Source organism: Elgaria multicarinata, chromosome 19 (genome assembly GCF_023053635.1).
Source record: "Elgaria multicarinata webbii isolate HBS135686 ecotype San Diego chromosome 19, rElgMul1.1.pri, whole genome shotgun sequence".
Classification (NCBI taxonomy): domain Eukaryota; kingdom Metazoa; phylum Chordata; class Lepidosauria; order Squamata; family Anguidae; genus Elgaria; species Elgaria multicarinata.
Genome location: NC_086189.1, coordinates 4250160 through 4264839, shown reverse-complemented (window position 1 = coordinate 4264839; position 14680 = coordinate 4250160). Strand labels below are relative to the sequence as shown.

The following is a 14680-nucleotide window of genomic DNA, read 5'->3' as shown; positions in this document are numbered from 1 at the left end:
GTAGACAGAACGAAAGATCCCTGACGATCCCTGAAACGCGGACAAAACGGATCCCTAGATTGGGCAAAGTTCTACACAGGCTTTGGAGTTACACAGAACTCTTCACAGAGTAGAGCGGAATACCGGCACTTTCATCAGCAGCGTGGAAGGCTGAGGAAAACACAATTCTGCCATTCTGCTAGAAGAAGAGATCTGTGCAACTCTGAAGCTTGCATATTTCAACAGGCAAATGGGCTATTAGTATCAGCAACTGGCTGCCTGGGCAGATAAAAAAATATTGCTTGAGACACTTGGGAATATTAGAATATATTTTTAGACTTCTGCAAAGTTGGTACCAAAGTGTTTTCATCCTGTTTTAGGAGTTTGAAGTATTTTTTTCCAAACTTGGAAATACCAGCTCTGCTACAGAGATAGTCACACTACAGTTTTAAAGGGTTGTAATGGGTCATTTTTATCCAATAGGAGAGGTCCACCAAGAATCAACTCACTTGCCATTCTGCTTGATAAAGAATCCTGCGTCAGCAATAAAGCTTGCACATTCTTTGGCCAACGAGATCTTGAAACCAAATTTCAAGATACAGGGAGCTGTATCCTCAATCCTCCCAGAGTGCAGCACACGGAGTAATGGGATCAAGTTACAAGAAGCCAGATTCCAGCTGAACATTAGGAAAATCTTCCTGACTGTTAGAGCAGTCCGACAATGGAACCAGTTACCTAGGGAAGTTGTGGGCTCTCCCACACTAGAGGCCTTCAAGAGGCAGCTGGATCTGTCAGGGATGTGTTATGGTAGATTCCTGCATTAAGCAGGGGGTTGGACTTGATGGCCTCATAGGCCCCTTCCAACTCTCTGTGATTCTATGACAATGGCATGTCTAGGGTTGCTAAGTCCAAGCACACACATCACACCAGCCTCCACTCTGATCCAATTGTGACACGATGCATGTCCCAAAACGAACCGGAATCCCCCACCCCACCTCCCAAGCAAACCATGGCTCCTAATTAACCCTGCAGAGGAAAACGTCCAACTCATTTAAACTTTTTGAACCAAGGAGATGAAAATAAAATAAATCCCAGCAGGACAAACCAGTTTTGTCTCGAACACAGCATACGACGGTGGTGACCTTCTGACGTCTGCAGTGCTACCCCTCCCCCCCTCCCCCGGCTTCCCTCTTCCCCAAAACTGCCTTGGCTCCATCCCACTAGAACATAATGAAAGCTGGCCGTCACACCGCTTGGCTCCTTGGCTGTGTTTTCCTCCCCTCTGTAAATCTCACCGCTGACCTGTTGAGATAAACGTCTTTTGACTGCTAGGCCCGGCGGCGGCGTGGGAACGGCGAGTTCTGAACGCTACGAGGAGGAGGAAACACCCCCACCCCAGCATGCCTTTAGATTTGGCCAGAGAGAACTGGGCCTGCAGGCCAGCTGCACTTGCGCATCTGGTGGAAATCCCACCGCTGACTGGAAAGGGGCAACCAAGGAGCAGCCAGCCGGCATCCGCTGAAAACACTCTTTCCCCTAAAGTCTCGCTGGAGCGGAGACCAAGCGTCCGTTCCATGGTGGCCAACCAAATGCCCCTGTGGATATCTAAGGCAGGGGCAGTAAAGCCCTCTCCCGTAGTTGGTGCCTGAGTAAATTGTATTCAAAGGTAGACTGCATCTATGCAGAGAGGTTCCATTTAGTAAAAACAGCCTTCCCGAACCTGGCGCCCTCCAGATGTGTTGGGAATACATTTGCAACCTGAGGGGACTACGAGTTCCAGGGGCCGTTAGCCAGCTAGCACACCTGGGCAGCCAAACCCAGTCTGCCCTCCTGGGGAAGAGCTGGACGCCAGGATGCCTAAAGAGGCGCCCCCTCCGCGGGACGCCTCTTACCCTAACTCCGCACAGGAGACCTCGGTCTTTTCAATTGTACCCCTGAGGGGCAGAGACGGCAGAAGGGGGGCGGGGGAGGAATGCTGCAAGCAAAGAATAACGGGGGGGGGGGGAGCTGCACCGGTGGCACTCCTGACTTCTCGTGCACCTGAGAACAGGCAGGCTTACTGGGGCCAGGTCCGATTGGAACCAGTGCGGCTTCCTTACGAGTAAACGGCCGGGGACTCGGGGAAACACCCCCCCCCCCAGCACTCCCTTCTCCGAGGGTTGCGGAGTGCCGTTGAAATCCACGGGGGCTTTCCTTGCGAGTAAACAAGCCCAGTGGGGAGCGCCTGATGCCAAGGGCACCGGGCGCTTTGCCCATGCTCTGGGGCCGGCTGGGAGGGCGCGCCCCGGGCGACGAGGCCGGGCGCGCGGCTCCCTCCTCGCCCCGTCGAGGCTCACCTTGGCCTGGAAGTGGATGCCGTGCTGGAAGGCTTCCTCGTTGTGCAGCGGCACCCGCGAGTCGCCCGCGTCGTCCACCAGGTTGTAGCGGTTCTTGAGCTTGGCCGGCATCTTGCGGCCTCCCGGCGGCGCGCCCGCGGGCCCAGCATCGCCCGCCCCGACGGCACGGCACAGCACGGCACGCACGGCACGGCACGGCTCGGCGCCCCGGGCAAGCTCCGGCGCCCTCGCCGCCCAGCGCCCGGCTGCCCAGCGCCGAAGCCGCCGCCGCCGCCGCCGCCACCAGCAGCAGCAGCAGCAGCAGCACGACGAGGCGGAGCGCGGACGCGGCGCAGGCAGGCTCCGCCCGGCTCCCTCCCCGCCCGCGTGATGCGCTACGTCGGGGCGGAGCGGAGCCGAGCGCAGCCAGCCGGCCGCCCGGCCGCGGGGGCAGGAGGAGCGCAGCCACGGGCGCGCGCGCGGCGCGGAGCCCCGGAGGCGCACAGCCCGGCGGCACTCGCGCTCCGGCCGAGGCGGCGCTCTGGCCATGCTCAGGGGCACGGGCAGCCTCTCTTGCCCGCTCACACATATTATTACCTTTTTTTGTTTGCTGTTTGACTTTATTTATTAACTTTATTTGTTTACTTTATTGATCAAATTTCTTGTTATTTTAATTATGTATTACCATTCTTGTTTTCTATCGTAAATTAATATATAAATAAGTAAATACTCACATTTTTGTTGTGTATCATTTATTTATTGGCTTTAGTTATTTATCAGATTTCTTGTTTGCTTTTATTTATTTATTTTATTACATTTTCAAGCCTCCCAATAACTAATGTTCTCTTGTTAAAGTATGGTTTGGTATATACAATCTTCACCTTGGACCGCAAGACGATCAAACCAGTCCATACTCCAGGAAATAAAGCCAGACTGCTCACTTGAGGGAATGGTATTAAAGGCAAAACGGAAGTACTTTGGCCACATCATGAGAAGACAGGACACCCTGGAGAAGAGGCTGATGCTAGGGAGAGTGGAAGGCAAAAGGAAGACCAAGGGCAAGATGGAGGGAGGATATTCTGGAGGTGACGGACTCGACCTTTGGGCAGCTGGGGGTGGCCCACGATGGCCGACAGAAAGCTCTGGCGTGGGCTGGTCCATGAAGTCACGAAGAGTCGGAAGCGACTGAACGAATAAACAGCAACATCATCTTCACCACCGTTTATTTATATCCTGCTTTTCCCTCTGAAAGGAAGCCCGAAGTGGCTAACATCATTGTTCAAAATACTGTAGCATCAAATAAAATCTTACGAGAAATTAGCGTACAAAATACCGTAGTGTCAAATGAAATATTAAAAGAATGTTCAAAACTTAAATATCAAGACTATTAATAAATACAAAATTCATAAATGTATTAAAGAAACAAGGGAGACAATAAAATGCAAGCCATATTTTAACCGAAAATACACACCAACAGCCCATCCCAGCAGGCAACATTGTAAACTATTTGGACATGCCATGGAAAGAAAGAAAACTCCCTTGAAACTAGGTGTGATTGTTTTTGCACCATCAATGTGCATGAGGTGCTCAGTGTGCAAATACCTAGGCATGGTTACAGGGTGTGTTTAGACTTTCTTGCTCCCTAACGTGAAAGGATCTGGGTCGGATATCCAGTGGAGTGCCACCCATTGGCGTGCGCAGCACATCTCATTGGGGTGTGCACTCAGGGATTTTTTAAAAGGCGAACGTTTATTGAATACTCAATCATAAAGGACTTTATTTTTATTCATTTATTTATTAAAGACTATAGACATTGATGCCCCACTCCACGTTCAGCTTGCTTGACGGCCGGAGGACACAGTATTGGTGGGGCTTTGTGGTGACACTAGCCAGAGAAGGGGCTTATGAGGCACTATTAGCCTTTAGGGCCCCTCCTCCTGGCCTCTTTGAAGTGTGGCTCCTGGCAGAGAGGCTCCCAGCAGGGTGATTCCAGGACCGGTGCCAGACTACTTTGCGCCCTATGCAAGGTGAGCCACTTTCACCACCACCCCAAAAAAATGCCAACTTTGATTTTTAAGAACATATGTTTCCTGGAAAAAAGAAGAAGCACAAAACTTGAAACTGCTACATTTATTTTAAAGTGCAAGAAATACGTCATGCCAATTATAGCAAACAAATTGGAAAGGAACATCTATGGGTCTAAAATGCATTATTTAATAGGAATATCACCTCGAAATCATCCCCTCCCCAACTCACACACGCGCGCACACACACACTCAGCATCTCTCACTCCAAACAAACACACTCATGAACACATGCATTCACTCAAAGACCCCATTCACCCATACATTCTCTCTCTCTCTCTCTCTCTCTCTCTCTCTCTCTCTCTCTCTCTCTTCCAGGCGCGTTCCGGAAGTCCGAACATGGAGCCACCCCACCCCCAGCCCAGCGTCCCTGGCTTCGTTTCAGCTGGGTGGGCGTGGGGCGCCATCTCGCTCGCCCAGGCCCAGCTGAATCCTCGGGGCAGGCCGGCTCACAGCCAACATGCGTGAGTGCTGCGCTGTGCCCGATGCCCCTCTTAGCTTGGCGCTTTAGGCGGCCACCTGAGTGGCCTCTATGGTAGCACCGGCCCTGGGTGATTCCTCTTTGCTCCTACTGCCAGAAGCAATGGGGCACTGTTGCGTGGAGGGCACCAGCAGAACACCCAGAGGACTGTTCTCTCACTGCATCTCAATCCTCCTCTGAATCCCACGCGATGCCCCCCTCAATTTGATGCTTATTGCTTGAGACTTTAGGGTGTGCCTGGGCACACCTGGCACACACCCTTGCACACACCTATGGTGCCACCAGTGTCTTTATCCGACCCGAGACATTTTGCAGACATTTTGGGAACCGCCTCACCTGGGCCTTGCAGATTTCAAATTCCATCTCCTCTTGTTCTTGTTGCAAATCCTGGCTTCCACTCTGGCTAGAATAATCTGTTAACGTTCCCCGTGCAAATGCGCCCAGATTTATGCCAGCCTATAATTTATTCATCACATCCCCGCGTGGCTTTCGCTTTACACATGTGAATATATTAATTCTGTGGGGCTGCTTGGTGGCAGGTCCCGGCCCCTCATATTCTGTAAGTGCTTTGCTCCTTTATCATCTCTCCTTTGCCAAATGCTTGAGAGAGAGAAACACACACGCACATGCACACACACACGCACACGCACACGCACACGCACACGCACACGCACACACACACACACACACAGAGCTTGAAGGGGTCTTTTCATCTTTTCACAGTGGGCCTTATTTAAACACCACCGGAAGTGAAATCTAACCCACCGGAGAGAAGAAAAACCATATCTGTGTTTGCTTGTGAGCATCCTTATACCAAATAAGAAAGAATCAAGGGTTCAGCTCTGCCCCCCTCCCCCTTCCGCACTCTGGGAAATAAATATTTACACCCCAAAACATTGAAATCTGCAAAAGCCTTCCATTTTCTATTCAGATTTTAAATCTAATAACAAGAATGCCCCCAGGCACACAACTATTGTAAAGCTTAAGTTTTCTTTTCAGGAAAGCTTTTCAGGGAGACTGGTTAGGTACTCTTAGAGTCTGTAGTGCTCTCTGTGTTTATGGTACTTAAGTTCTGGGAAATTTGAGAGTCAGTGTAGTGAGTGGTGTCTTTAGAGTGTGGTGTGCACGTAGTGGAAGTATATTAATCAATACTGATAATAAAGAAAGTTCAAGAGTGATTGTGTGAGAAAAAGGAAAGTGCGTATGTGAATGAGTGACAGGATTGTATGAAAGGTTTCAAAAAGGTTTTTAAATGTTGTTATTTGAAACAAAGCTTATGAACTTTTAAAAATAAATTTTGATTGTTTTGTTTTTAAACTACCACAAAAGTCCCATGTGTCTGTTTGGCATTTATCATCTTAAGTTTACACATTTAACACCCACTCTGACAATCATTCACCTAAGCAGATATAACTCACAGCGCATTATATTATATATATTAAAAATCCATTCTCCATTTTAAACCCCTTTCTCCACATAGTTTGGAGGAAGGTGGGCTTTATCCCTTGCCTCAGGCGTATCAAGTGGTGGTGCTTGGCTTGAGCAGGGAGCAGCCTCGGCCGGGTCTGGTGTTCAGAGCCTGTGTCGCCCCATAAGAAGTGGTGGCAGACGTGAGGTCTGGTGTTCAGAGCCTGTGTCGTGGCATAAATAAGTGGTCCCTCCTTATAAATAAGTGGTCCCCAAAGCTTAAGCACTATATAAAATAGAAGTCATTATTTTGACTCTGTATATCATCACTGTTCATTATATTGTTAAAATTGTCACGCAGTTGTGTGCCTGGGGGCATTCTTGTTATTCGATTATTATCAACTGCAGCCCTCGTGTGTTTTAGTTCGGATTTTCAATCTGACATGTGCGTTTGCATTTTGGCCGTGACGTTTTTAGGGCAGTAGCCTGATTCAAGTTGCTTTGGATTGATCAATGCATGCGATCAATAACTCCTTTGCCTTCAATTCAAACGTAAATTGAATCAGCTAGTGAAAAAAAGGCACACTTTTTTTTTACTGTGAGGAAAAGCTGAGTCACAGTATCAGCCATGGCCTCAGAAGAGGCATTCTGCACTAGCACCGTGAGCAAAAGGGGGAATTCCTCTTCTATTTACGACTGGCAGTTTTTGGACCTACTTGCATTTAAGGTGTGGTATGGGGCTGCTATTGTAGCAGTGGAGCCTTGAACCATGACTAAGAAAGAGCCAGCCGAGAGACAGGGATGGGCAGAAGAGGCTCAGGGGCCAAAGGAAAAAGGGGCAGGCCATTTAAGCCTCTGAGATGTGGAGGCTGTGATGTATCTCCACACTGTGGAAGAATCGTCACTGGATGAATTTCTGCAGCTCAACTGCTGTTCAAGGTACAGGGAGCAGCTGCTACCGCTCTTCCTGCACGCCTGATGGGCTTTCTTGCCCAAAGTGTGATATGACAGAGTCAGAGGATGCCGGGTAACCATTCAAAGCCTCCAAGGATAATGTGACCTTCTCAGAGAGGCCTGGTTTGGATGCTCTGCTCTTGGTTTCCTGTTGGAACATCGTGAGTATAGTCACACGGCATGAGGCCATAGACTTAAACCGGTTTAACATTTGTTCCATCTCCCCAGCGAACAGTTCTGGGGTATGTTGGGAGTTGGGAGTTGGGAGGCTGCCGTCGCTATCAGAAACCTCAGCACCCTAAGCCCAAATTACACTTTCCAGGATTCTTTTGGAGAAGCCGCAGCAGTTAGATTGGTATAAAACTGATACGAAAGTGTAGTGTGGACATGCTCTTTAAGGGAACAAGCCGTGGGCACAAGCCATGGGAACAAGCTCCCATTTCTGAATGGGAGCAAGCGGTTGGTTTCTTGCACCTGCTGCTCAGTGCTGTTGAAAGAAGCGGAGCTTACTTCTGAAGTTGAAAGTGGAGGCACTCATACTGACAGTCTTCATAGCCATGCTCTGAAGGAGAGTCCAAACATGCCCTTGTGCTGTTCGATCTCTGTGTGAGAGGGAGATCTTTTGTAGGCCTTTTGTAAAGCTAACATGTCTTAATTACCCATTCAAGATCAAAGCCGCTCCAAAATACTTCGTATTACACTAAGTATGCCATCAGAGTTTTTAGTGTAATACAACAGATTTTCACGGATCCCTCTCAAGACATCGTCTACCTCCCGCCCCTTCTAGCCTTCTTTGCGTGACAAAAAAAGACCCTGGCAAATCTGAATCAGTTTTGAGATGGAAGTTGCCGCGATCTCCTGCTGTGTGCAGGAGAAGCAGCGGGATCAAAATGGCCCACTGAATGGGCCACGTGCATGTTGTTTACTTCCTCTTTCAAAAAAAGGAAGTAATGCAGGACAAACACGTGGGTGGAGAAGCGACGGTAAGCAAACGCGATTTCCTCCATGTGATGACATTCTAAAGATGGCTTGTTGCTGGGAAAATCCAATTCTCTCCCAAGTATTGTGAGCATTTCACCTGAGCTTAGAGGGAACAGGGACCTCTGAGGCTCTGTGTGTGTGTGTGGCAGATTCGATTGTCCCTGCTAATCTGAGTAAGCAGTTGTCTAGGACTGGGCTACAGAAAGTCAGACGATACTGGGCACTGGAAGACCCACGTTTGCTTGTTGCATTTGTCGAGAAAAGCTGCACCGCTTGGAATTCTTTCTCCTGCTTGTCTGTTAGGTGCTCAACCATGCCCAGGTGATGACCAACAAACAAAGCCTGCATTACATCTTGGACGGACGTCCCATCGACGGATTGCCCACTGTGATAAAGGCAGGCCTTCCCATCCAGCCTTTGCCAAGCCAGCCGGGTGCGATTGCATCAGACTACTGTTCCCATCTGCCTGGGGACAATGGGAGCAGTAGTCCAACACAACCGGAGGCCATCCCCTTGGGGATGGAGACAGTGGGTGGGGGGGTCGTGAGTCATTGTTACCCATAGGAAGTCGTTCCAAACGGTTAGTCTTGCTGCCGCCTGACCATAGATCAGAACTTGGGGTAGAATCATAGAATCATAGAATCGCAGAGTTGGAAGGGGCCTACAAGGCCATCGAGTCCAACCCCCTGCTCAATGCAGGAATCCACCCTAAAGCATCCCTGACAGATGGTTGTCCAGCTGCCTCTTGAAGGCCTCTAGTGTGGGAGAGCCCACAACCTCCCTAGGTAACTGATTCCATTGTCGCACTGCTCTAACAGTCAGGAAGTTTTTCCTGATGTCCAGCCGGAATCCGGCTTCCCTTAACTTGAGTCCATTATTCCGTGTCCTGCACTCTGGGAGGATCAAGAAGAGATCCTGGCCCTCCTCTGTGTGACAACCTTTCAAGTATTTGAAGAGTGCTATCATGTCTCCCCTCAATCTTCTCTTCTCCAGGCTAAACATGCCCAGTTCTTTCAATCTCTCTTCATAGAGCTTTGTTTCCAGACCCCTGATCATCCTGGTTGCCCTCCTCTGAACACGCTCCAGCTTGTCTGCGTCCTTCTTGAATTGTGGAGCCCAGAACTGGACGCAATACTCTAGATGAGGCCTAACCAGGGCCGAATAGAGAGGAACCAGTACCTCACGTGATCTGGAAGCTATACTTCTATTAATGCAGTCCAAAATAGCATTTGCCTTTCTTGCAGCCATATCGCACTGTTGGCTCATATTCAGCTTGCAATCTACAACAATTCCAAGATCCTTCTTGTTTGTAATATTGCTGAGCCAAGTATCCCCCATCTTGTAACTGTGCCTTTGGTTTCTATTTCCTAAATGTAGAACTTGGCATTTATCCCTATTAAATTTCATTCTGTTGTTTTCAGCCCAGCACTCCAGCCTATCAAGATCACTTTGAAGTTTGTTTCTGTCTTCCAGGGTATTAGCTATCCCACCCAATTTGGTGTCATCTGCAAATTTGATCAGCGTTTCCTGCACCTCCTCGTCCAAATCATTAATAAAAATGTTGATGTAAGGTGGACCGGTTAAGTTGTGGGCTGTGGTCATGGAAAGAGGGGGTGGGGGTCAACAGGACGCTGGAGGCTGGTGGCTCTGATGTCAGTGGGGCAGTGAATCCATGCCAGGTTTCAGTCAGCTACAGCTTCTTTAGAGTCCTGATTGGTTCTGACTGAAACCTGGAGTGGATTCATCACCCCACTGACATCAGAGCCACCAGCCTCCACTGCACCAGAGGTGGGGAAGGGACAGTTTCAGGCTTTACCCTACTGGTATCCTTGCTTTTTAGTCCTCCCCTACATTTGGATGGTGCCTGTTTGTTTGCTGTCAAAGGCCATAACCTGGGTTTGGAAGTGTGTCAACCAGTTCTGGATGGGGCTACACTCCCCCTGAAAGACTGTTTGCAGCTTGGGGGTGCTCCTGAATCCGTTGCTCCAAATGACAGCCCAGATAGATGCGACGGCCATGAGTGGCTACTATCAGCTTCGGCTGATACGCCAGCTGCGCCCCTTCCTAGGATCGGAAGACCTTAAGACGGCCGTGCACGCGCTGGTAACGTCGAGGCTTGACTTTTGCAATGTGCTCTACATAGGGCTGCCTTTGTGCCTCGTCCGGAAACTTCAACTAGTCCAAAATATGGGAGCCAGGCTGGTCACCGGTACACCTAGGGGTGACCACAACACACCAGTCTTAAAATCTCTTCACAGGCTGCCAATTAGCTTCCGAGCAAAGTATAAAGTATGAAGGAATACAGTATAAAAGTTAAAGAAAGCCAGATTCCATCTGAACATCAGGAAAAACTTCCTGACTATTACAGCAGTATGACAATGGAATCAGTTGCCTGGTGAGGTTGTGGGCTCTCCCACACTAGAGGCCTTCAAGAGGCAGCTGGACAGCCGTCTGTCAGGGATGCTTTAGGGTGGATTCCTGCATTGAGCAGGGGGTTGGACTCAATGGCCTTGTAGGCCCCTTCCAACTCTGCTATTCTATGATTCTATGAAAGTGTTGATTATCACCTTTAAAGCCCTACATGGTTTGGGTCCAGGTTACCTGCGGGATCGCCTTCTCCCGTACAATCCACCCCACACTCTCAGGTCCTCTGGGAAGAATTTACTCCAGTCAACAAAAACAAGGCTGACAACCATTACCCAGAGGACCTTTTCTTCTGCCGCTCCCAGTTTGTGGAATTGCTTGCCGGGAGAGATTCGTTAACTTAACAGTCTTCCGGAATTTAAGAAAGCCATAAAGACTGATCTCTTCCAGCAGGCCTACCCAATTGAATTTTAAGATGCCTTTTTAATAATATGCTGCTTTTAATAATGTATTAGTTTTATATATTTTAATCAATTATATGTATTTTATGGTGTTTTGTATTTGTGTTGTACCCTGCCTCGATCCAGAGGGAGAGGCGGGTAAGAAATCAATAAATGTATTATTATTATTATTATTATTATTATTATTATTATTATTATTCCCACGGGGGACATTAAGGTGCAGCGCAGGATTGCCCTCTACCTCTGCGATCCCATTCGTTGGCAGGGGGCCAAACGGACGATACCTCTTATTCCCCCTCCCCTCTCTTCTCCGGCCACATTGGGTGTTTTGCTGGCTTGTCTCAGCAACAGTTGCCCTCTGCTGCTCACGGCCACCTCTTTCACGGCCAGCCAGCTCCAACATTCTGTTGAGAAAGAGGCCTCGGAAATGAATACGTGTCACTTGCAATTAAGCATCGTTCCGTCATCCTCCGCCAGGCAAGCGTCCCCTCTGCATCTTTGCGTGGCGCATGTGGGTCGCTTCTCCCCGCTACGTGCCTGCGACAGAAAACAGGGGCTTTGCGGGGGAACGCTTGTGAAGTTATCCTGCCCCCGCAGAGATGCATAATTACAGAGCGCGCCCTCGTTTGCCAGATGGAGTTTCTTCTGACCAAAGTGTCTCTGTTTAAATGGTTGGGCTCTCCGGCAAGCCTACACTGAAAACTCCCGACCTATCATTTAAGGCATGCAGAGTTGTGGTTGCCCTGCAAAGGTCCTTCTGTTAAATGTGGCTCTTAAATGGTGGACCGAAATAGATACAGCAAAGATGTGGCCGTTTTCCAGTTGCTGGAGAACATAAAATGACAATTCCATTGTCATTCTTCACAAGTACAACAATGGAACCAGTTACGTTGGGAGTTGGGTGGGCATTCACACACTAGAGCCATTCAAGAGGCAGCTGGGCAGCCATCTGTCAGGCATGCTTCAAGGTGGATTCCTGCATTGAGCAGGGGGTTGGACTTGATGGCCTTATAGGCCCCTTCCAACTCTACTATTCTATGAGTCCATTTCACTCATGTCCTATGGGTGGGCTTCCCCACTGAAGGTCCAGCCTGTGGGAGGAGATGGACTCTCGGTCTGATCCAGCAAGGCTCCTCTTACATTCATATGCCATGAAGCAGGAGAAATATCATGCATTTCTGTGTGTGGAAAAGTCAGGTTGTGTCCCTGGGCTCCAGTCTTTGCAATTTCTCCCCTTCATACTCGTAAAAATAGGTGCACGTTGTGTTCTGCCACAGACATCTCTGTCTGCCAACGGAGGATAATGCATCATGCAATTAACGAAGTGGTCCGCACTCCACAAAGGCGCCTGCCACGATCAATTTGCAAGCCTTAAGGTGACTTCCTTGGGGGATGCTGTGACAGAATAACATGGCCTCCGCTCTGACGCTTGGGGAATTGTTAATTCCGCTGTCCCCACCAACTCCTTCCCCTTGGTACATTCCAGAGGTGGCACGAGGCGTTCTGCACGGCTTGTGATGCAACAAGCCAGGTGCAGATGGCCAGTCAGGCATGGCGAACCAACGGGACTCCCATCAACTTCCTGTTTTTGCAGACTGCTTGGAATGGCAAAAACTCCTGGCACCGGCCATGGGTGAGAGGTCCGTCTTTTGGCCGGCCAGGATCTATGGCTGGCAGGCTGCATTTGACAGATCACCAGTTGTCCAGGCTTGGGGTGGCTTCACAGAGACATGCCCGGATGGGAGGCGATCTCTCTGGGCTCAAACAGCAGGCCTCTGACCTCTCCCGTTGGGCCATTCCTACGTTCTCTTCTTTCGTTGCTTTCAGTTCAGATGGGCTGACGCTTTGCACTGAAGTTGCTGCAACTTCCTTCCCCTTTCTCAGCACATGAGTGGTAGGTCCAGCTGAGGCCTTGCAGTGTGTAATGCCTCTCCATTATCCCACCAGGAAATGAAGATTTTTTTTTTTTATTTCTGCAGCTCTGCACGAGGCCCCCAGGGAATCCGTTCTCTCAAGCTGCTCAGTCCAAGGAATAGAGGGCAACGCAAGCAGCTCCAGAGAAGCCGCTCTCTGCCTTCAGGTAGCAAAAGAAGCATCTTCTCGACACGTGTTTTGGATGCACCGCGATGCTGGTGTGGGAGCAATAAGCCCTTATTGGACTCATCCCCCCACCCAGCCCCCAGCTTACCCTCTGAGGCAACTATAAGAAAGATGCAGGACAGGGAGTTTTGGAACATTTGAAATGGGCAGGGCTGTGTGCATCATGCACACTTAAAAATCTGCCACATGGAAAGCTAAATTCTGCAACCTAGATAATTACACAAACTGAGAACATCTATCATGCTTGCGGTAGTCTTGGAAAATGGCTACCTACACCACTTTAAGGCTACTACCTCATGCACGCTTTGGCTAATTGAACATAGTGGGGCTTCCTTGTGAGTAAGCATACATAGGCACCTGTTGCATATCCTACCTCTGGTCACTTATTCACCTGCATTGAAAAGGAGCACTGGACCGTAGACTATCAAGCCTGATTCAGCAAGGTTAACCATATGGCATACATTTTCAAAACAAGTAACTCTAGAGGCAGGCATGTGCAAGTCATAAGAAGAACCCTGATGCTGGATCAGGCCAAGGGTCCATCTAGTCCAGCATTCTGTTCACATGGTGGCCAACCAGCTGTCCACAGGAAACTCGCAAGCACAACATGGTGCAACAGCACCCTCCCACCCATGTTCCCCAGCAACTGGTGCACACAGGCTCACTGCCTCGGATACTGGAGGGAGCACATAGCACTTCTCCTCCAGGAATTTGTCCAATCCTCTTTAAAGCCACCTCACTTGGTGACCATCGCTAAATCTTGTGGCAGTGAATTCCATAGTTTTACTGAGCGCTGTGTGAAGAAGTACTTCCTTTTATCTTCCTGAATCTCCCACCAAGTCATCGCTGAGCAAGAGAAAGCCAACTCACACAGAGTCACGAAGGCTTCTTGGGGGAGTCTGTTCACACATGCAGCTGCCACACATCAAGAGCTGTGCAACCTCTGTTCTCCTGTCACGCCTGCAAAAGTTGCTCTTCACTGTAACCCCATTGCTAGTTTTAAACACACACCACAAACACACAACAAAACATGGTTCTAGACACAGTGGCCAGGTCCTGCTTATACAAAGGTTCCACATTTTTTTCTTTGTCCTGTGTAGTGTGTCTGGAAGCTCCTTTGTTAATTATTTGATGTGGAGCGAGAGCGAATGTATAGTTGCAGTTTTATCTTTTCACTGTAGCAGCAGTGCCACCTAGAGGCCTTGTTGGGTCATAGACTCATAGAATGGAAGGAGCCTATAAGGCCATCGAGTCCAACCCCCTGCTCAATGCAGGAATCCACCCTAAAGCATCCCTGATAGATGGTTGTCCAGCTGCCTCTTGAAGGCCTCTAGTGTGGGAGAGCCCACCACCTCCCTAGGTAACTGCTTCCATTGTCGTACTGCTCTAACAGTCAGGAAGTTTTTCCTGATGTCCAGCTGGAATCTGGCTTCCTTTAACTTGAGCCTGTTATTCCATGTCCTTTCTTCCCTCTGCAGCTGTACACCTGGCTGGTGAGTTCAAGTCTGTTGTGGGTGATTTCTTTTATTTTTATTAATTACGTGTATAACTTGC

At 49.3% G+C, this 14680-nt stretch overlaps 1 protein-coding gene across 1 annotated transcript in view; it reads right to left on the bottom strand.

Annotated features, from left to right (window-relative positions):
* Window positions 1-2476, bottom strand: part of LOC134411243 (carboxyl-terminal PDZ ligand of neuronal nitric oxide synthase protein-like) — a 37819-nt gene extending 35343 nt beyond the window's left edge. The window contains exon 1 of the mRNA XM_063144959.1: window positions 2316-2476. Within this exon, the coding sequence (XP_063001029.1) occupies window positions 2316-2426 (111 nt within the window). The 5' untranslated portion in view covers window positions 2427-2476. The remainder of the gene's footprint in view (window positions 1-2315) is intronic.
* Between the last annotated feature and the right edge of the window lie 12204 nt (window positions 2477-14680).